The sequence below is a fragment of the Xiphophorus hellerii genome, chromosome 24, assembly GCF_003331165.1.
Source record: "Xiphophorus hellerii strain 12219 chromosome 24, Xiphophorus_hellerii-4.1, whole genome shotgun sequence".
In the NCBI taxonomy this organism is placed as follows: domain Eukaryota; kingdom Metazoa; phylum Chordata; class Actinopteri; order Cyprinodontiformes; family Poeciliidae; genus Xiphophorus; species Xiphophorus hellerii.
The window spans coordinates 3,157,589-3,177,796 of NC_045695.1; the positions used below are offsets into that span (position 1 = coordinate 3,157,589).

Below are 20,208 nucleotides of genomic sequence, written 5' to 3' on the forward strand. Positions count from 1 at the left end.
ACGTACTGCTTCCCATCGTGGTGACACAGTAGCGCATTAGAGCGTCTCCCTGACTGTCTATTTGACAGGATGAGCAGCAGTTGTTTGATCTTAACACCTAAGTACAAGCAGGCGTCACGCATGAACTGCACCTTTCCACCTGCGCCTTTCAAATGAACAAACGCATGGCTCGTTTACTTGCCCGTCACTGAGGGGTCCTGTGTCTAATGGGTCGAGAGTAAAGGGACCGTAAAGCAGGTCCGCCTGAGGAGATGGGACCTCCTCTTCCAGTATATAAAGCTGGAAGGGAGATGCAAGTGGTTACACAGGAGCACCAAGCAGAGGAACTAACAGCACTGTTTGGAAGGAAACAACACAAGGTGAGTTGAATCTTCTCGCCTTTACACCGTCTTACCTTCAGCTGATGAACTGTCCGTCTTTATGCCTTGTTTCATGTCGCAGCTTGGAACCATGAGAAGCATCCACTGCTTGGCCGGCATCCTTTTGGTCCTGGGCTTCATGCAAGTCAGCTGGCAGGTTCCTCTACTTGGCACTGAGGACAGCTCAAGGTAAAGTCCTCTAGGTTTAGCACAATTTAACTCAAGAGACTGCAGTCTGTGACATACAAGAGTATGGAGATAGGATATAAATGTGTTACATTATAGATTTATACAGCCTGTACTTCTAAACACAAATACTTTGAGATATCAGAGCACTTTAACAAAATAACTCTACAACAAATAAAAGGTCTAACATGAATGATAGTAGAACAGAAATAAAAATGTTTCCCCAGAAAATCAACATACAAAACAACGGTTGCTTTGTTTTTAACATGCAACATTGTTTAACCCTTCCACAGTCTGGTGGGGTCGCACTGACCTTGCATGCGCTTTTATGGACTTTTTTTTGTATGTGTGTGTGTGTGTGTGTGTATATGTGGCTTCGGGAATTGACAGTCTGATGACACACCAGCCACGCCCTCCCCGCTATCCGACCGCGACATCTGCCACGCTCCTCCTGAGCGTCGCACTGGAGGATGTACTGTCGTTGTAAACTTGATTAGAATTTTTAAACCAGTGTTGAGCTTAAATGTTGTGAGCAGGTAAACACTTTACCTGCTGTAGGTATCACTCTTGAAGTCTTCATTCGGTACACATCTAGGATTGATGGAGCTAATTGCTAGTCCAAGGTCACCAAGTCCAAAGTAGACTTCTATCATCTAAAAAAAATAATCCAGCACATAATCCTTAAAAGTGGTTAATGGCAGCAATATTTTATGCACCTAAACTGTCATCACATTTTTATTGGATGGTTATTTAATGGAAACTTAAGTAGGAAGTGGTGGGTCACCAATGTTCATCTGGTGAGTCTCGTACCCTGAGAATGATTCCTATAAAGTCCTGTTCATCAGACAATAAGACTGTAAAAAACAAAAAGGGTTTTTCCTAATTTTTTTGTACTTTTTGACAAATCTTTACTTTTAAATACCATAAAACACTTTAGGTGTTCTGTTCATGGTACATGTCGCTCACAAGAGGATTCTTAGTGGCGCACAGCTTCCAAACTTCATTTCCTGTAACAACTAATCAACTGTTTAGTTGTTACAGTTTTTTAAATAAGTGCCCAGTGAAAGTAAAACGGTTTGACCTCATACTGCCTGAATTTATTTGCAAGAATATTTTTTAAATGCTGGTAAAAAAATGTAAGTAGAAATTTATTTGAAGATAGAATTTGTCTCTGATGAAAATGACCGACATCAGGCAAAATTGAGCAAAATAAAAAATTTTCAGTCAAAAGAGAATAATATTGAATTTATACTGTTTTACAATTTCTTTTACTATACTTTTTATTGAAATCATTTAAAATGACATTTCAATTTAAATACAGCTTAAAAATGCAAAAATCACAAAAGAGAGGCATTTCACACCCTGACTTCAAGATGGCGGCCAAGAGCTTCCAATACATTCCTTGCTATATATTAATTGCTTACAACCTTTTCACAGATCTTCACTTCAAATATCTTGAACTAGGACTTTTTTTGAAAAAAGCTCTACGGCTTAAAAACTTACACAAACTATTTTTGTGAATAAGTTGAGGTGATTTGTTTACATGCCCTGTATCTTTTGCAGTTTTGAGGAAGACAACAGATTAGCCAGCGGGCCCCAGGAGCTGTCGAACATCAAGAGACACTCAGAGGGAACATTTTCCAATGACTACAGCAAATACCTGGAGGACAGGAAGGCCCAAGACTTTGTCCGGTGGTTGATGAGTAACAAGAGGAGCGGGTTGGTGTAGGATTTATTTAAAAAAAAAAAAAAAGAAGCTATTTGAGAAGGTTTCAAATTGTCTGCTTTTCTTCATCGGGTATTGTTCTGTTTTACTGCAGTGCCGATAAGCGCCATGCAGACGGAACCTTCACCAGCGACGTCAGCTCCTACCTCAAGGACCAAGCAATCAAAGACTTCGTTGCCCAGCTCAAGTCTGGACAGATCCAAAAAGAGTAGGCCAATCCTCCACCTTTCGGTTCCAAAGCCTCCAAAAACCGCCTGGCTGTTTCCTTCCACCATGAACCCATCACGGGAACCAGAGTGATCTGGAACTAATCATCTGCTTTGTGCTGCACTTCACCCATTGTCCTATTTTTTCCCCTTTCCTTTCTTCTTAACGTTGTGCTAAAATAAATCAATGAACCTTTCCACTGTGTTGATTTGATATGTCTGTTTGCTCACGGTGCAATGAATCACAAAACACACAAGCAGACAGTGAAGCTAGCATGACACAATTACAGCAACAGCTATAGCAACATCTGATGGCTTTCGGGCCAAACATTAGAGCTCAGATGTGAGGGTTGCTGACCCTTAATGGATACTGTTTACATTGTGTCCTTGTGTACATAGATCGGAAATGGACAGCTTGGCTCAAACGATCAGCAGGAGGCATGTAGATGGAAGCTTCACCAGCGATGTGAACAAGGTGCTGGACTCCATGGCCGCCAAGGAATACTTACTCTGGGTCATGACCTCTAAACCTTCAGGGGAAAGGTAATACAAAGTCGACACGGCTGATTGCGCAAATGCTAATGCTTGGTTCCCCCCTCCCCCATTAGCCGTAATAAACATGACTGTGACCTTTGTCTTTTGCAGCAACAAACGGCAAGACAACCAATGAGGGTCTTTTCAAACGCCACCTAAAGCCATATTGCAGGGGAACAGGAAGCCATACCGCTTTGCAACTTATGTTAATATTTTTTACTTTACTTTGAATGTATTGCAAAGATACAAATAAATGCTATTCTTCCACAGACAAAAGGTGTGCAAGGGAAGAAATGAAATTCAGGGCATGAAATTTTCTACAAATGACAATTATTTGCTATATTTCTAAGCTGCAAACAAGAACACCAAAGGTTCTGTCTCAGGTAGTCCTATGGAAAGCACATGATTGTCATGGCAAATGAATATTTTACTCTGCCAAATAAACCTTGTCATTTATTCCATCTCTTTGCCTCCTTTGTTTAGAGGTTAAATTGTTATTCTTTCATGATGCACAAATGTTTCCATTTGTGACGGAAATTTCACAATTGTGCCACATATGTGAAATTTATCTTGTAAAAATCAACTTAAAAACAACCAAAACTGTGCAAAGCAGCAATAATTATTGTCCAAGCTCTATGTGGTTCTGATTATGTAGTACAGCTCTGTCAATATCCCATACTCTGTATAATCTACATGTTGCTTGTCTCCTTTGCAAAGATTCTCTATGAAATTGTGAAGGACCAAACCATTTTAGGTGATTTGGTATCAGACTTAGTTCTGGACTCTGGTTCAGCCATTCCAAGATGATCATTTTTTCTCTCATAAAGTCCTCATTATGTGGACTGAAATGCATGCGGACACTGTTCTAAAGATGAAAAAAGAAAAATCTTACACGAGCAAACACCTGAAGTTCTGGGTATAAACTGACTAGTTTTTGGAACTGGAGTCCATGAAAACCAGTTTCATCAAAAGTAGCCCCGGGAGCATCGTGACACCACTGTAAATAGAACGAAGCAAATCCATGTGTTAGAAAGCTGAAAACCGCAAAAGGTGGTTTTACATAGTATTGACTCAGCAAATGCATGTTTTCCAAATCTGTACTTGTGGTGAAAAACCAACAAACATTTTACTGAGGCTGCAGTTGGGGTTTTGTCAGGTGTATTGGGACAAACAACTGCATTTAAAATAAAAACACACACATATATATATATATATATATATATATATATATATATATATATATATATATATATATATATATATATATATAAAGCAAAACACAAACAATTTCAGCTGTTTTATTTCTTTATTTATGTCGTCTTGCACACACTCTCTCATTCTTATGAAACTAATTACAACTGCACAACAGATCTGAACTTATAGTTCTCCATAAAGGTGACTTCAATTGTTAAAACAGAAAGTGCCCGTGTAATAATACCAAATTTAAGGCAGAATTCCACACAGAAGAGGTCAAAATATCTGATTTTGATTTCATTTTGACCCACCATTGGTTTCTAATCAGCTAAGAACCATCGGTTGGACATTGGGGTGTAGAGGGAAGATAAACAAAAATCTGAATTCAACACATTTCTTATTAGTAATATATTAGTAACATTTTACACGAATAAAATATTCTATGTATTATACAGTGCTAAGACTCTTTACCATTTACATTTTGCCCTTACCAGAAGAAGAGAACAGGATTATTGCATCTCTAGAGGAATCCATGATCCTGCAGTGATATAATTTCACCACCATGCAGGATTTTGTAATTATGTTTCTTTTAAAAACAATTAGCTTTGGATGCTAACACATACAAGGTCAGTTTCAGAGGAGATCACATGTTCATAGATGACACTTACTGACAAGATGATGAAGAGTATGCTGGAAAACACTGAGCTATTTGTACAATCACCCGAAAGTTAAGCATTTAAAGTGTCTCTCTGTTATTCTTAAGCAAAAAGATAGCTAACGTTAGCTAAAGTTACATGTTACCAAACTACGCTGCCATGCAAGCTTGAAAATATTATTTTCATTTAAGCTGTCCCCAAAAAGGAAAAAAAGGAGTGTGCTAAAAAGAAATAACTGGGAAATAAGCTCATTCACTTTCTTACTTTGGAAGAGTAAATTGAAAAGACTGATATGGCTCTGGTATTTCTTCATAAAATGAAATGCTAACGCTAGCAAGGACAGATTTAGATTTTTGTTCTTTTTTTTTTTTTTTTTTTACAAATTACATTGTACAAGCTCTTTGAAATGAAACAAAGAAGACATAAAGTGCTTGTCAGCTTTAGGCATTTTACAGTGCTATGAAAAAGGAGTTTTCCACTTTCTCAACTCTTCTATTTGTACTTTTTGTCACATTTAGCATCAACTAACCTCATGGGTGTGGCTTGAGAAACTGAACTCGGATTTCCAGAAAAACTGTGGTAAATCAAAGTTACTGTATGATTTAATAAAGGAAGAGCAATTACTTTTTCAAGGCCAGGGTATGTTTGGATAAGTTTTTCGCTTATTAAATGTAATTGCTATTAAAATTTGACATTAAAGTTTGACAAAAAACTAAGAGACTACATCTGTAATGGTCAAATACTTTTTTGCAGCACTGCAGCTACTTTCGAGAAAAGACAAAAGGGTTTCACTATTTACAATTTTTGCGTTTAACCAAGCAAATTGCGTAACTTTAGCTTTGTGTTTAATTATATGAGACAATTTTGTCCCTAATAGTTCAAACATTTCACACCTGTTTTTTGGGGGGTACGAAAAGGAACAGTTTTCCATGAGACCATTCACACACTCTTGTATTTCTGTATGCTAATACTTGCAAGGACCAATTTAATACCAGTCTTGCACAAAGTACATTGTATGACGTTTCTGGAATGAAACAAGGTATAAAGTGCTTCTTCACTTCATCTGGGTTATTTACAATCTTTGCGATTAGCCTAGCCTGCCTAGCCAACCTGCCAATAGCTTTAGCTTTATGTTAATTCTGCCGTGTTGTAGTTTTGAACATTTATTACCCAACTTTTTCCGATATGAAGTGGAAATGTTTTGCGCCAACCGCAGCAGGGAAACAAGAGATTTGACTTTCTTGACTTGGAATTTGAAAGACTGATATGGTTCTTACACTTCGTCAGTAAATGAAATGCTAATGCTAGCAAAGACTGATTTCGATGCTTGTTTTGTTGAAATATAGAATTTGTGGAATAAATCAGAAACGATATAAAGTACATATCAGCATTAGGTGTTACACTTGAGTCAGACCAGATAAACAGTTTACACATTTTCAGTCTTTGTCAACCAAGTCAACCTCCCAGTAACGTTAGCTTTAGCTTCAGGTTTTTGTAATGACGTGAGAGGGGGGGGGGGACGAAGGTCATTCTTTTCCCATTGTCAATTCATACCTTTTGGACTTATTAGCTACTCTTAAACTGAGCCATCATTAGAAAGCTAACCTGTTGCTAGCTTTAGCTTTGTGTTCACTTTGCTCCATTTCAATTTGTAGTTTTTGTTGTTTTGCAGATTAGTTTCTCACGTAGAACTGAGAAACTTCTCAGATCACATCAACTTTGACAATTTAAAGACAATATCTGTGATTTACAGTCTGCTACATATGAGAAAAAATATGGTTTTATGTCCATCAGCACAACGTTATTTCGAGTCATCAGGTTTTTAGGATCATAAAAGTCGACTAAAGAAAGAAACAGAAAAAAGATTTTTAAATTAATACATTAAGTTGTACATAAGATTGAGCATTTATTGAATTGTTAATTTCTATAATTTGACAAAAAAAATAAACTTGTTTATCATGGTTGAAGTACATGGCTACAAAATGTGTTTGTAGTAACATGTAGGTATGAATTGGTGAAGGGGGAACTGACCAATCAGAGGAATCAATCTTCTCAGTTCATTCTTAGTAAGAAGGCTAAAATGGAAATTTCTCAGGAGGTAAACCGAAGAAACGCTCGACTGAAGAAGAAACATTTATATGTGCAACATCAAAGGTGAACACAGCCACTGACACAGACATTTAGATTTACATTATAGTATATAGAAAATGTTTACTTTCAGAAAGTTACATAGCCAGCGCTCTTAGGTTCGTGTGAGTTGGAGTAGACCTGGCAGACATCTAATCACTATTCTAAGGTGCGAAATTCTGCTGCAGCATTCATTGCTCCACATGAAATCCATTTGCACTTGCTGTGGCAGGTGTTTTGAAGAGACAACTTGCAGTTGTTTGGTTTTTTTTGGAAAGAATATAAAAAAAACATACAAAATACCAAGAAAGAAAATGTTAAAAATCATTTAAAATCTGTCAGGAATTGGCCTATAGACTAAGATATTGTTGGAGTCATAATTCTGGCTTCACTCTGTTGCTGGTACTGTATCACCATTACACTTAATGGTCCACACCGAGTTAGGCACCAAGACGGGAAAGGTCCGATTTGGATGTAATTTGATCCGCATGCAGAGTAGGAAGGATTCAAGTGGCAGAACAGAGGTTTTAAATGTTTTATAACTAGAACCACGTCAGCAATTTTAACAGATTATCACAAAAGGACTTTTTTAAAAAACATCCGCATCCAGTGGTTGCAGTTCAATGACATACTCTGGTTTTGAAACGTTTTAACTGGAAAACTTTATCAGAAGGTCCCTAAAAGGTTGGAATTCTGAGCGGGATCAAAATCCATTCCGTATAAAACTTGGTGAAAGTTGTGGTAGAAAAAGTCATTTTTTTGCATTTATGACAAAACTGTGTTTCACACAAACAGTGCTGTAGAGCCTCATTTAGAGCTTGAAAGTACAAAATGCAGAAAAATACACTGTAATTAGTTTCTATTTCTCTATTTAATCGATCATTTGACATCTAACGTAGCAAATCCTACTGATTTTCAAGCAATGGTTATGTTTCGATTTGATATCATTCCCAGATCCAGCAGTGATTCCAAACTGGAATGTATCCCGGTTGTTTGCAATTACCAAACAAATACAAAAGATTTCTTCTGGGTATCATTCAAAGCCAAAGTAGCAATAAATGTATTCGAAACAGTAGCTGCGTTTTCATTGACCATATAGTTGCGGCAATTGGAATTAGGAAAAATAATTTGCCAAAAAACGAAATAAGAAATCATGTTTTTCAATAAAGTATTGCATTAGGATGAGGCGGTAAAACTGCACCTTAGGGTGCATCACATGAGTCCTGTGATCAACAACCAGATGCTGCTAGACGAAGAAAACGACAGGAAGTGGTAGGAGGATAACGGCGCAGCATGTTTTTTAATGAGCGAACTCATTCATGGGTGATTTAAATTGCTTTTCTTATTTAATGGAAACGCCGCAATAGCAAAATTGTGTTTCTCAACGTTAGCGGAATGTCAGTAAAGTTTTGCACACATTTGTGATGAAAAGGCAGCTACTGAGGCGAATAAGAAGAGCAACCAATACTCGAGCAACGTCTTACAGTTACCAAAGTCTCCTTCGGCAGCTGATAGAGTGTTAAAGTGCTTGACAGCTTAGCTTCAACAGATACTGTCATTCTACTAGTAATGCCACATATACACTCTCTGCAACATACTAGCTGTTCACTAATTGATCATTCCCGTACCCATTGCTGGTCTGAATGCGAATCAAATTAAGTCCAGAGTTGGTTTTTTCCTTCCGTTTGCCTAACTTGGTGGCTAACTCAGTGAGCTTTCTTATGTTGCTTATGGTTTCCAACAAATACTTCTTTCTTCTGAACTTGCACACAGACTTACATGACTAAAAACACAGTGTAGCACAGTACATAGGTGGTTGAGTGTGGCACGGTATATTTGTTCTGTTTTTTTTTTCTCTTTTTTTCTTTTATTTGTATTTACTGATTGACAGCACAGTGGCGCCACCAGCAGGTGTCATCACAAACTCGTCTCCCTGTCCAGGCTCTTGTCATGCCTCCTCCGCTTGTGTCGCTTTTCACCACTTCTGGCGTAACTTCAGGGGAAGAAAAACAAAATAAATAAAAAAAAATTTAAAGCAAATGGAATCTTAGGATGAGGCGAAGACAAATGATTGTTAGGGGACATGCAACAAAACATGCAAATATGTCTGACTGAATATTATGTTTCTGTTAATTTACAAAGAGTAAATGTTGCCTTTCGGTTTCATTCGTACAGATTAAACTTTATCACGTTACAACGGCAATCTTCGAACAAACACTTAGGAAAAAACAAATTCATTCTCTTTCTGAAAAATTTTACGTTTATCTTTGTTTTAAACCCTCAAATGTAGACTTAAAATGACGGTTCTTTAAAACTACAAATTTCCTAACATAGATATAGATGAAATTTATAAAAGTTTGTTTTTAACATTTGCGACTCTAAGCAGGTTATAAAAGTTACAGAATCCCTGAAGTGGTTGTAACGCAACAAAATGTTGAAGGAGTGGGAAGATGTATATCAACGTATTTAAAATCTTAAACTAACATGCACAACCTGACGACATGAACTGTTCAACGGAGTCACTAGTCACTTCATATCATAGAGTTAACCAAATCAAGACACTTTAGCAGGGGTGTCAAATTTCAGTCCTGCAGCTTTTATTTGTCTCCCTAGTCCAACACATCTGAGTCAAATGATTGAGTCGCCTCTTCAGGATGCGGTTGAGTTCTGCTAATGAGCGAAACATTTAAATTCAGGTTTGTTGAAGCAGTAATGTGGCTCTGGAGGACTGGAGTCAGACACCCGTGCTACAGACTGTTGGTTCCAGCATGCAACACAAAGTGAGACTCTGCACGGTGACAGGGACTGCTGGGAACAGCTTACCTTTGGGGTATCAGCTTCTGAGAGGTTAGGAAGGGGAGCTTAGGGGCGGGATGGAGCGAGAGAAGCAGGCAGGACAAACTACGTTAGTCTACGCAGTGGGAAATCTGCAAGGGCACAGCTACTCTGAAATACACATCTTTCTTTTCTTCTTTTTTTTTTACTGGAAAAATAGCAGTTCAGTCATAAACACCTGCCACTTAACATGGAGGTCTTTCCAGAAGAAAAACTTTCAGGTTTTGCATCAATAGCAGAAGTGCTGATGTAGTACGTTACACATGTGAAGTGTTGGGAATTATCAGCGTACCTTTTCGATCCCAGTTCCTTTTTCGTGCTCTCAGCAGGACTGACACCCTTCCACACGCTCCCGAAAGATCCCTTAGACATTTCGTCGGTGATGTTCACCGTGGCTGGGTCGCTCCTTCAAACACAGTAGAGGGAAGAAAGTTGTTTCAGTCTTAAGAAATTGAACTTGTTTGCTATTTTGTTTCATATTCTAATAGAATATCAACACTCAAAGCTAAACTAAAGGTGGAAAACACTCACCTGTAGTGCCCCTCTAGTGGGACTTGAACAATCCCTTCCTCCTCTGCGATAATACTGTGTTCCTCCTGCAAGAAGAGATGAAACAGAGAAAACCTGCAGCAAACTGTAATGCATCCAACATCCGATGCTGCTCTTCTCTACTGCACCTCTTGTGCTGCATCCTCCAGCTTCTTCTTCTTCCACTCCGGCATCAGATCATCCAGCCAGCTCAGTTCTCTCTTGGTGAAGATGAAATCCAGCAACTTACGAATAAATACCAGCGCCAAGACCTGGAGAAACAGCGAGATGAAGATACCAGGCAAGCCGAGATGGCACAACCACAGACACAGAGTCAGGTTACCATCATGGGGAAAACGATGGCCGCCCTGGAGGTCTTGATGACCCACAGCAGGACTAAGCAACTGAGCTGGATGATGGTGAAGAGGTGGACCTTCCTCAGCGGCACATGTCGAAGGTAGATGAAGTCGGGCTGATGTTTGGCTGGCATGCCGAACAGCTTCAAGCGATCGAAGAACTTGGAAGATACAAGCGAGACTTATAAATGAGTGTTTTCGGGGTTAGTTCTGGCCCCTGGGGGACTCAGTGCATGCTCACCTGAATGCCTCTGAGGGAAGATGCTCCCATGTATAGAAAGACGCCGTAGAGGACCGGCATAGGGATGAACTGAGAAGAGACCAGGAAAAAGGTCAGGATCAGGATCGCAACACCTAGAGCTATGCTAATTTAGTGATAGCTTTGTTCCACTAGATAATGGTAAGGTAAGATCGTTTTGTTTATATAGCACATTTTCAGCAACAAGGCAGTTCAAAGTGCTTCGACTTTAATGTAAATCACTGGTTCAAAAGTGAAGTGGTTTAAAATTGTTCAGGACTTTATTTACTTTTTGGTAAGTAAAGTTTTACTTAACTTTTTGATATCTTTTAGCCTGCTTTGTGCTGTCTGCAGGGTTCACCAACACAAATTTAAGACTTTTTAAGACCATTATGAATAAAATTTAAGACCTAAACCAACTAAAATGTACAAAAGAAAATTGCATGTATTATATAATAGTGGCAAGTTTTTTTTAACAGAATGAATGTAGCATCATACAGGTCAGCAATGCCGTTTAGCCAACTGGTGCTAATTTGCACTTGATATTGATAGATGCAAAAATGTTAGCTAGCCAGCAAGAGCATATTAGCAGCTAATAATCACAGAACGTAATGAAGATGTTCTGAGTGTGACTGAAACTTCTGCCTGACAGAAAAGTCCCACGAGAGAAATAAACTACATTTAGAGATTAAATAGTCTTGCCATGATCATATTGAAGATCATCATTAATGTATTTAAGAACAACTTGCATATCATCACCTTCCTGAAATAACGGCCTAAGTCAAAAGTGATTTTTTTTTTTTTTTTTTTTCCTAAAACAGTTTTTCATTATTTTCTAATGAATTTCTGACATTTTAAGACTTTTTAAGTATGCAAGGACGGACTTAACTGGTGACTTGTGGCTAATCACAGTGACTTTAAAATTCACACTACATTACTTGACTGAATTTAACGGGTAAAATTTAATCATCATTTAAAAACTGGTTAACGGTTTTCTATGCAACTCTACAAGCATTTTCGAGTGCTTTTTGACGTGAGCTGAGTAAATACTTTTAGCACGGAGGTCATGAAGACGGAGCAGCCCATGAGGGTGAAGATCATGAGGCCGGTGAAGCGCTGCTCGCGGATGCCCAGGAACTTGGGCTGCTCTCCAGGAGCCGAGCACTCCGACTCCAGCTTCAGGCTGTTCACGTGGGAGATGGAGAGCACGGTGGCCGCCACGAACCACGGCAGGCCCATCACCGAGCACACGCCCAGCATCACCCCCACCACGAACAGGTCCAGGTGGTAGCCGCAGCCTTTCTGCAGGGGCCGACAGGGACAGACTTCAGCGCCGATGATGATGAGGCGTCACGCGGCAAAGAGAAATGAGCTAATGCAAACCTTCAGCTTGTGCTCCTTCCTGTTGATAATAACCGCTGTGATCTGCTGGTCCATGAAGATGAGGATGGTGCAGAGCAGAGCGGGAATAAAGGTGACGATGGTGGTCCACCATGGGTTGGGTCCAACCGGGTTTATAATCCAGCCCCGATCGTCTCTAGTTGGCTTCCGGGAGTAAAATGGGACATTTTCTTAAGTGATGAGATATCTACGGAGATTTTATACATAAATGTTCAAATAAAATGTTTGAAATAGGATTCAGACTATGGAATTTGCATGTATAATACTTCAAAATATAGTTTAGTGACAAAATCTGGTTTCTTTTTAACAGGAGCTTGTTTTAAGTCAACTGGCAGATCATTTCACTTATAAACAAGACATTTTCCACATGTTATAAATTAAATAATCTGCCAGTGGAACTATTACTTTTTAAATCAATATTAAGGAATTATTATTTACTTAAAACAAGCTCTTATAGCTTGCTGAAAAGTCATTTGCAAGTTAGTTTTGTCCAGTTTAAAGTGTACTGAGATATTTGCACTTGAAAGTGGACAAAGATCATGGTAAGATTTTGTGTTTTTGCACTGTGTGCTACTTTACTGCAAACACAGGTGTAGAATTTCACACACAAGGCTGTGACGGGTGCTTACTTTGAACTTGTTGGGGACTTGCAATTTAGGCGATGGGATTCCTATGGCATAATCAACAAGGACCATAGTGAGGATAGTGATAAAGACTGCAAAGTCGCTGATGATAGACCTCACCTGGACAGAACAAAGACACACATATCCTTTAGACAAAATCCATGTTGAGTTCAAACAGAAATATGTAAACAGAGTACCATTCAAGAACACCTTCAAAAAGAGTATTTACTCAGGTTACCCATGTGTTGTCTATGACGGTGTATCAGGGCCGTTGTATATAGAAAAACGAAGAGTACATTTCCGACAAAAAATATTTACATTTTGAGAGATTTTCTACAAAACTCTTGGAAATTTCTGACTTTAAAAAGTTGAAAATTTGCTCAAAAAGCATCAGAAATGTTCAGATTAATCTCTGAAATTTTCTAAAAACAAGAAAACTGTCTTCCAAACGTTGAACAATTCCAAGGGCCAAAGTTTTTTCCAGAAACTTTTCAACCTCAAAACTTTTCAGTGATCAAGAAAATTAATGAAATTAATGTAAAAATTTGTATGTTTTTCCAAGCCAATTATTGCCTTTTCAAACTCAAATTTTCAAGGTTTTTTCTTTTTTTCAATTTCTTAGATTCTGAATGTATTCCTTTTTCTTCTATTTACAATGGTCGCAATATGCCATCGCAGTTCTCAGCTGAAAATTAAGAGGTAAGATTATTTAAAGTTTTCATTCTATCTGCTTCGTTCCACTGATTTTTAACTATTAATAGTATAGCGCTGATGTTCTTGAAAATTTTCAACGTCTTCATTTTCTAGTAAGATAAACAAAAAATCCACCCCAAAAAATAAAGAGCAAGAAAAAGAATAGTTCTTTTAAATCAAAACAGTCACATTCAAGAAAATCCAATGTTGCAGCATAAATATACAGGAAGCGTTTAGATGTTACTGCAATGTAATTTTCATCACCACAAGGTGGCGATCAGATGACACGCTGTAGTGAGTCAACATCACCCCACACATTACGCTGCTGTGTGTCATCTCAATGACAACCCATAGAAACTTAGCATAGAATGGCCACAGACTGCGGCGCTCTCGCTGTGCTCCCAAACAGCCAATAGATGGCAGTGTATGCTAATGATGCGTCAGGCAGCTTCTGTATTATTGTGCTGATTTCAAAACTAACTGGAGGATTATAAATAAGTGAAGTCGGTTTCATTCTGCAGCTGGCAGGCCCTTTAAAAAAAGGCCCTTTGTGTGAACAAAGAATAGATATTTTAAAACAGTGGTGAGAATATTCAATAGTCTATTTTCCAGATGGAAGTAAAGTTTGCATTTTATTTGTAAACCAAAGTCCAAGACTTAAGAGAAAGAGTGGAGAGTCCATTCTGCTTCAAGTCCAGTGGATGATTTGATGTCATCTGCTGGTTCTGGTCCATCGGGTTTTCTGAAATCTTCGTGCTTCTTTCTGCTGAAGAGGCTGATTTCATTTTCCAAAAGGGCTTGGCACCCAAACAGCCAAAGACACTAGAAGCTGGTTCACTGAGCATAATGTTACTGTGGTTGAAGAGCTAGCACACAGGCCTGAGAAAATCTATGGAGGATTGTTGAGAGGAAGATGAGTGACACCAGATGGCACAAAAATTAACACATTTCTCAGAAAAATTAAACATGTTTCATTTTTTAAAAATGTACCTAATATTGTAATTTTCTGAGACACAAAATAGTTTTTTATTCTCTACAATTCACTATTGCAAGATACAAATGCTTGAAATATTTCACTAGATGTGTAATAAGTCTATATAATATATGTTAAACTGTACTTTTACTTAGTAAACTATGCGTGAACTTAATCTTAATTTAAGGTTGAGGGAAAAATATTAATAAAAGTGTCTCGAAATAGATCCCTGAAGATCCCCCAATGTGATTCTCTTCAGATAAAATTGCCAAAGTAGTCCTTGTCTGCTGTGTTACTAGCATTCTGCTCTGAAATCTCATTAAACAATATTTTAAACCAATAGAATATATTAAATGATCAGTTGACATTTCTGTTTTTTACACATTTCTTAAAAATCTGGCCAGCAGATACTGTTCTTTTGAGGGTATAAGACCTCGGACTTAACTGTGGGTGTTTTCACGCCTTATAGTCCGGTAGACTCGGTTTGATTGGGGAGCAAAATTGCAGCATTTGTTACATTTTCAGTTGGTGCGGTTCACAGTCACACTGCACTGTTTCAAACCATCCAAACTAATTGAAAAACATGTTCCACTCCTCGCCTGCGGTGGCGCTGCACCAAGATCTACTGAAGGAAACACAAAACCTCAGAAGAAGACCAGTGTAACTTCCTTTTTCACAAAATGTAAACAAAACTGGAGTGCTATCAGATTTTAGCGGTTGTAGGATTTCTCCATTGATATACAATACTAGCTTAGGCATCGCAAATAAATCCAACATGCTATTTAAGCCACAGAGACTAAAACTCAACTCAAAAATAACAAAAAATATAAAATGTGTGTCAGTTTGAGTACCTTGGTGGGGAAGTAGCGGCTGAACTTGAACTCCTTCAGGAAGGCCGACATGAAGACTGTGGTAAAGAAGAGCACCACGCACCAGAAGAGGACGTCTGGGATGTACGGGCCATGGTGGCCACAGGCGGGCCCCTGAAACTCCCCATGTAACATCTCACACTCCTACTGGCCCCGGTGTGAATGGAGATGATGATGGATGTGGTAATAATCAAAGGGCAAAGAGACGAGGAAGACGGTCGTTGAGGACAACGATTTACAGGGATGTGAAAAAGTATTTGGCTCAGTGGAGACGTTCCTGTACAAATAAATGGGTTCTTTACCTTGACCTCCAGTGAGGTCCAGTTGACCTGGGAGACTGTGACGTTCCTCTCATCCCAAAATCGCAGGGTCTCATTGCTCGGGTCCCTGGGCTCAACACAGCTACACCTGTTTGAGATAAATGAATCAATACGCTTTAAAAAGTCATTTTCTCACATTAAAATCTCCATTTACTAGTAACGCGTCAACCATAAACTGTCTCCTTTACCACTGAACCAAGACATAGCTGCGCTACTTTAGCATGTTTTGGCCAAAAATGCTGAGCTAAGTACACTCTGCAGATTACATATGTAATCTCTTTGTAAAAATGTTGAACTGAAGATTACTGGGATCATGTGCTTTCTGCTTTGCAACCTACAGGACAGAGACACTTGCCAGTACTGGGTGAGCTTCTGCAGGTCGTTGTGTTTGTTGACTGGATAGTGCACCCCCAGGTGAATCAGCTTCTCCAGGGCCTCGTAGATGAAGATGATGCAGATTAGTGCGGCGAAAGCCTCTTCGGTGAAGCGCGTGATGTAACAGACAAGCGAGCTGGCATCTGTGGCCACCAGCAGCAGGCAGAAGAAGGCCGTCCACAGCCCGATGCAGGTCCTCAGGGAGAGGTAGGAGAGGCCATATTCCCTGAGGCACACACACAGGAATAAAACACAAGAACTGGCAGAAACGAACATACAGCATTTTACCAAATGAAGTAAAGGAAGAAAGGAAGAAACAAGGACAGACAGACACAAAGAGGAAGAAAAAGAAGCCTACTTGCAAAACTTGAAAAGAATCTTCTCAAAGACAAGAACAGGCCCAGTGCTGCCCAGGATAGTGAGGGGTTGACCGGCAAACAGAGAGTAGGCAATCCCAGTCATTGAAGCCCCAAACAGAGACTCGATGGCACTCTGGAAGAACCGGAACCAGAGTTCTGATTAACTTAGTGACACCGAACCTTAGAGGTTTGAAGGGCTTGTTATTTTTCAATACACAGCACATACAAACATGTTAAGGACTGCTAAAAAAATGATTGAATATTGTGAAAAAGTTTCATATTTTTGTTCCTCATTTCAGAAGCGAAACTCATTAAATAGAGTGAGATATCTAATTAGATTGCCTGGCAGATCCAGAAAGCCGCTGTATGACAGTGAAAGTCCCAAAGGAGTTACAATTACATGGAGAAATCTGCATTTCAAATCAGTGAACATGAAAATGGGCTTTACATACATTTAGCAAATACGCATTGGCCTCTGCAATTACTGAAAGAGCAGATTTGACAATGGCTTATATTGACAATATTTTAAGCTCTGGTAGGTTTAAAATAAATTAACCTCTCATGACTGTAGCACAGTTGCACAACATTGAATTGAGTACATTTAATGTCAAATGGATGGTTCTGCAGCAACAAGGTACTGTGATCAATTCCTGGTTGGAGCTCTTCAGTCTGGACCTTGCATAATTTCTATGCATTGGTGGAGCAATGTTTAGTTAACTAGAGGTTGTAAACTACTTTAAACTTTAAGTGGACGTTTATAAAGGTTCCTCTTGTTTGTCATTTGTTGCTCTGTAGTGGATTGGTGAAAATCTTTCTCGATCACATTCAGATTGAGACCTTGCCTATTCTTTATAGACTGTCTAGACTCTTGTGTCATCTCTCATTCTGTCCTCTCTTCAGCTCAGGTGTTCAATAGGAGGAATGTTGACTTTATTTTGAATCACTATCATTCTTTTCTTGCATAGTTCAAAAGATCTTGATTTAAAATGGTGTGTTTCAAAGTGTTCCCAGCAACCTTCCGACCAAAAATGGCATAACAGCACAAGTATTCGTCTCCAAAATATCCAGTATGGCCTTGTTGGGCTGATATGCACAAGAGCCAAATGAATACACCGCTGTTTTGTTTAAACAGCAGTGTATTTATATCCTTTACACAAATTTAGGAAATCAAAACAGACACAGGCAAATAATATTCCTAACTCCAAAGTCAATGGATAAAACACAAGATCAATTTCAGAGTTAAAAACACCAAAATAAACATTATTAAAACTTTCCTATATATATAAAAACTGCAGCAGGTACAATTTCTAAAAAAACAATTGGTCTCTCTAAATTGTCCTAAGTGTGAATGTGTGTGCGCAAGGATAAATGTGTTAGATGATGATGGATGAATATTTGTTAAAAGTGTCTGACAGTAAAATATGAAACAGAGGATCTGTGAAAATTCCTCTGACTCTGCTGCTGTCCAGAAACAACCAATCAGAACCAAAAGACAAACTTTGGTTCTGATTGGTTTCTAATGCGTTGAATGTGTCTCAGCACATTCAACACATTAGACTACTAATGTACTGCAGCCATGCAATTGGCAGAAATACAACCTAACATTATATCATCATTATTTATAGAATGATTTAGAAAACAAAATGCTATACAGATTTGTCAAAACTATTTCGACCCATATTAGAACTTTGCATTCATTTCCCTTCATTTTAGTTGCTGTGATTTTGCTTAACACAGACATTTTCCCTAACCCTATCTAAAACTTAATTCACATTTTACCTCTAAATGTTACCCCTGACTCAAAGCAATGAGTCCATCATATTAGGACCAGGCTTTGGTCCTAATATGATAGAACCAATATGACACAGGACATATAATGGTGCGTTCACACCAAACACGTTTTGAGAGTCAGGCGCATCTGATTTACATTCAACATCTATGTGGAGGCGCGTTTGGAGCGCCTAGCGGCCGTTGGGAGCATTTGACATCAAACGAGTCCATGGCATCCAACACTCCACATAGACTTTGAATGTAAACTGGACTCACCTGACCCTCTATAGGAGTTTGATATTAATGCATCATTAGAATATTCAGTTCCATTGGTAACAATGACATCCGCAGTGATGTCATAACTATGATATCACAAAGGAATCTCTCTCTTGACTGTAGCTCACAGACAGTGTTTTCTCAGACCTGTTCCACAGTTCTATCGCGACAGATCACTCTTTAGAGCACGTTCGAAATTAATCCTTTCAGAGAAGAAATAATTTACCAGAATATAGATATGAAGCAACAACAGAATACTTGTGAACATGAAGCTTTTCCAGCTGAGCTTTCATGGATTGAAATGATGGAGCAAAACATCCAAGTCGACTACGACGAAATCCTTGTTTTTGACGATGACAGCGAGCCGGAAGATGAATCATCGGAGATCCAGGGTGAACCAAGTCCTTCCGGCGACTTTGAGAGCCCAAGATCATTGGAAGTCGAGCAGAAAACAACTCCTTCTGCTGGCTTCGAGATCACCCTCTTAGTGGAAGACGAGGAAGAGTCTAGCCAACACGTCATCAATCTCACAAAGCAGGTAGACGATCTTAAAGAAGAACTGCAGAGTAAGATTTTTGAACTCCGTGAGGAAAGAGACAAAAGGATTGCATGTCAGGCTGAAGTGAAATCACAGCAGGAGGAGATTCATAAGCTGCAAAAAATGTTGGAAAGAGAACGTCATCTGCAAGTCAAACGTGAAGGTGAATCAAAGAGCATTCTTCAACAGCTGGATCACTTCAAGAGGGAGGCAGAAAAATATGAATCCCGCAATAAAGGTCTGATTGAAGTAATGATTGAAGGATACAAAGAGAGACTTAAATTTGAGGAACAGATCAAAACTCACACTGAGCAAGCTTCCAAAATCAAAGAACAGGAGGAAAAAGTGAAATCATTGCAGGGTCAGGTTGCAGACCTGAAGATAAAGTTGAAACTTGCTCTGGAAAACAACCATCCGAGAGTCTCCACCCAACCAGAGGTCCCCCTGCAAAAAGAAGACTCCCTGCAAACAGAAGAGACCAAGGAAAGACGGACCTCCAATCCATCAGGGAGGTCCGAGGAAAGATGGACCTCCAATCCATCAGGGAGGTCCGAGGAAAGACGGACCTCCAATCAACCAGGGAGGTCTGAGGAGAAGCAGACCTCCAATCAACCGGGGAGGTTCGAGGAGAAGCAGACCTCCTATCAACTGGGGAGGTCCGAGGAAAGACGGACCTCCAATCCATCAGGGAGGTCGGAGGAAAGATGGACCTCCAATCAACCAGGGAGGTCCGAGGAGAAGCAGACCTCCAATCAACCGGGGAGGTCCGAGGAAAGATGGACCTCCAATCAAACGGGGAGGTCCGAGGTAAGATGGACCTCCAATCAAACGGGGAGGTCCGAGGAAAGATGGACCTCCAATCAAACGGGGAGGTCCGAGGAAAGATGGACCTCCAATCAACCAGGGAGGTCAGAGGAAAGACGGACCTCCAATCAACCAGGGAGGTCCGAGGAGAAGCAGACCTCCAATCAACTGGGGAGGTCCGAGGAGAAGCAGACCTCCAATCAACTGGGGAGGTCCGAGGAAAGATGGACCTCCAATCCATCAGGGAGGTCCGAGGAAAGAT

General features: G+C 39.4%; 2 protein-coding genes across 4 annotated transcripts in view; one reads left to right on the forward strand and one right to left on the reverse strand.

Annotated features, from left to right (window-relative positions):
* The first annotated feature begins 40 nt into the window (after positions 1 to 40).
* Positions 41 to 3,472, forward strand: LOC116716254 (glucagon-1-like). Its single transcript, XM_032557178.1, has 6 exons — positions 41 to 359; positions 442 to 548; positions 2,109 to 2,264; positions 2,366 to 2,479; positions 2,877 to 3,020; positions 3,123 to 3,472. Exons 1-6 carry the CDS (start codon positions 252 to 254, stop codon positions 3,145 to 3,147), a joined length of 654 nt encoding a protein of 217 aa, XP_032413069.1. The 5' UTR covers positions 41 to 251; the 3' UTR covers positions 3,148 to 3,472.
* Positions 3,473 to 4,298: 826 nt separating this feature from the next.
* Positions 4,299 to 20,208, reverse strand: part of LOC116716029 (sodium-driven chloride bicarbonate exchanger-like) — a 54,254-nt gene continuing 38,344 nt past the window's right edge. For 2 of the 3 annotated variants that reach the window (XM_032556769.1, XM_032556770.1), the window contains 14 exons: positions 16,558 to 16,691; positions 16,180 to 16,425; positions 15,807 to 15,912; positions 15,487 to 15,648; positions 12,976 to 13,089; positions 12,329 to 12,490; positions 11,996 to 12,247; positions 10,949 to 11,017; positions 10,695 to 10,868; positions 10,501 to 10,623; positions 10,355 to 10,419; positions 10,116 to 10,229; positions 9,812 to 9,849; positions 4,299 to 8,981 (listed from right to left, as the gene is read on the reverse strand). In XM_032556769.1, coding sequence (XP_032412660.1) covers positions 9,837 to 9,849; positions 10,116 to 10,229; positions 10,355 to 10,419; positions 10,501 to 10,623; positions 10,695 to 10,868; positions 10,949 to 11,017; positions 11,996 to 12,247; positions 12,329 to 12,490; positions 12,976 to 13,089; positions 15,487 to 15,648; positions 15,807 to 15,912; positions 16,180 to 16,425; positions 16,558 to 16,691 — 1,734 coding nt within the window. In that variant the 3' untranslated portion in view covers positions 4,299 to 8,981; positions 9,812 to 9,836. Of the gene's footprint in view, positions 8,982 to 9,811; positions 9,850 to 10,115; positions 10,230 to 10,354; positions 10,420 to 10,500; positions 10,624 to 10,694; positions 10,869 to 10,948; positions 11,018 to 11,995; positions 12,248 to 12,328; positions 12,491 to 12,975; positions 13,090 to 13,176; positions 14,552 to 15,486; positions 15,649 to 15,806; positions 15,913 to 16,179; positions 16,426 to 16,557; positions 16,692 to 20,208 lie in introns of those variants that run through there. The other variant, XM_032556771.1, reaches the window with a different exon arrangement.